Below are 2,575 nucleotides of genomic sequence, written 5' to 3' on the forward strand. Positions count from 1 at the left end.
AAAACCAAAGCTTAGGTGAGCAGTGAAACTAAGTCATCTCTGTCTATAGACTTAGTAATTAGTTGCAACTGGTTTCTGCCTTTTGCATAACAAACTAGCCTTTATATAACAACTTTATATACAAGTTAGACATTGGCCCTAAACTGTATTTGGTTTATTGCATTCAGATTTAAAAAGTCACATTTTTGATGATAAGCCTTATGTTTTTGATGTGTGCCATACTTACATTAGAGGTAGGCACAGAGTTGTAAGATTTATCATGGAGGAAATGTAGTGCTCTGCTGGTGAACATTTTTCTGTTGCGTTTCTAGCACAGAAGGGAACATAGAGGGATAATGGTTCCATTAAAGTGATCAGCTACACATGCAGAAATCACAGAGAGAATGCTTTTAGATGAAACCTATTTTTGTGTGTAAATTGCTGCTAGTTCCCATGTAACTGTTCCACCTAATACCTCCTGGATAATTCAGAAAGAACAACATTTTGAAAGAGGCTTTGCACTCTGTTACTGCAGGGGGAAAGGCTTCCACATCGATTTATCATTATAGCAACCCTTCATGTTAAGCTTATGTGTAAGAGATGGTCTTCTTGTAAGTTAAGTTTAAGAAATATTTGTCCAGAGATTCATCATATTTAAAGCGCTTTGACTTTCATCTTGTTGAATAACAACTCTAAAGCGCTTGTGCTACGTATGCTGTACAATTGTGTTAACTGGTATCCATGCTGTTAGGATCATCCTTACTAATAATTGGCATTAGAAAATTCATGTAGTACATTTTCTCTCTATTGTATGAGGGATTTATTTATTAATCCTAAAGTAATTTCTATTTGTAACAATTGCTTTCTTGGGAATTGACATTTAATTTAATATTACTGCATACAAGGACAAAAGCTTTAGAGGTATTTCTGTCAATGAAGCAAATAGAATAAATGAAAGTCAAATTCCAATTTAATCATAATCATACAAATATGACTTTTAATATACATACAATTAAAGCAAATGGGAACACTTTATCATAACAGCTTCAATATTGTTGCTACAAAAAGTATTAATGAGGTTTAACTCCATCTTTTACAGACCTGTAGTGTTGTGGCTTGTTCATTCACATTTATTAACATTCCAAATTTACAAGGAGTATGAAAGTGTTATCTTTTTTTCAAGAGCTTTTTATTTGCTTGTTTAACAAATATGCAGACTTATTACCCTTATTTACAGATGTATTACAGACTTATTATGAATCTATTTTAAAGTATGTGTGTGTGTGTGTGTGTGTGTATGTATGTGTGTATATATATATATATATATATATATATATATATATATATATTTTACCTGCACACAGGTAAGTTGTCTTCTTGCATGCTACAATCAGAATACTCCTCTGGGCTCTTCCTGAAATACTTTTTTCAGGTGCTCTGTGCCAAGTGAAAAAAAATGAGATCATATGCTGCTTTGCCTGCCTAGCCGTTTACCAATTCTGATCATCTGTCTTGCTTCTCTTCTTATGCCTTTCATCTGCTTTGTACAGACGTCCTCTTCTGATGCTGTTCAGCCTTCGGCATCCTCTCCTTCTCTGCAAGCTGCTGCTGATAAAAGCAAATTGGAGGTATAATATTTTCTGCTGTGAAATTTGCAGGCAGACAACATGTTGTAATATGCAGAAGTGTTTTTCTTTATTCCCAATCTCAATGTGTTGTATAGTTAAAAAAAAAAAAAAAAAAATTACTAATAAATTAAAATGTATCTTTCTTTAATTTTTCTTATAGGCTTGATGTTTTAATTTTTTCTTTGAGCAAGTATCTGTCTCTCTGTCTGTCTTTAGGTTCAGTCTATCTATCATGAAGATTAGTCTAAGAGCCTAACACTAATATACACAATTGTCCCAATACCATATATTTGTTCATTAGTACAAGGTTTCTCTTTAGTTTTCAAGAACCCCCACGTGTTATTTTTTTCAGCATTTTCCTCCTACAGCTGTGGCGTTTACTGTTGTAGTGACCCATGTAGAATAAATTTGGGAGAAAACAAGACCTGTCAGTTATTTGAAAACTGGATATAAAAAAAACCTCACATCTGGGTGCCATTTTTGGACATTGTTGTTGGCACAGAATCAGATTATTCTCTAAAGAAAACAAATGGTTAATTTACCATGTTTGTATAATTTAAATAAAGCTAGCCAAATGTGTAAGGTTTGTGTTATTTTCTATTTTATTGAAGCACCCAAATTATTATGGTTTCTTCCTCTTGAGCTGTGCTATAGAGAATCCTCAGTAGGTTAATGCTTAAAGGCAGCTTCTGTCACTAGTCATACTTGTTGGTAGGCAGAACCTGACAAAAGTGTTTTCTTTCTGCTTCACAAACCTAATCTAGAATATTTGCAGTATAAACATTAATGAGAAGTTGATAAATCAGATGTGCCACTGGACAAAAGGCTTGACTGGACAGTGATATAAATGTGTGATGAATAAGTGTAGTTATATGGTGGTTCATATATTGTAAATATTTTGTTTTTACATTTTAAATACAAGTATACTTCTACAAATATGTGTTTCCTGTGTTTCAACAAACTTGTGT

At 33.0% G+C, this 2,575-nt stretch overlaps 1 protein-coding gene across 2 annotated transcripts in view; it reads left to right on the forward strand.

Moving 5' to 3' along the window:
• Positions 1–2,575, forward strand: part of SMAP1 (small ArfGAP 1) — a 118,544-nt gene that overhangs the window by 66,695 nt on the left and 49,274 nt on the right. Inside the window, exon 5 of one of the 2 annotated variants that reach the window (XM_072408499.1) lies at positions 1,530–1,607. The exons of the other annotated variant lie outside the window; for it this stretch is intronic. Coding sequence (XP_072264600.1) covers positions 1,530–1,607 — 78 coding nt within the window. The remainder of the gene's footprint in view (positions 1–1,529; positions 1,608–2,575) is intronic. 2 annotated transcript variants of the gene reach the window in all.

The sequence above is a fragment of the Pyxicephalus adspersus genome, chromosome 4 (assembly GCF_032062135.1).
Source record: "Pyxicephalus adspersus chromosome 4, UCB_Pads_2.0, whole genome shotgun sequence".
NCBI lineage: Eukaryota > Metazoa > Chordata > Amphibia > Anura > Pyxicephalidae > Pyxicephalus > Pyxicephalus adspersus.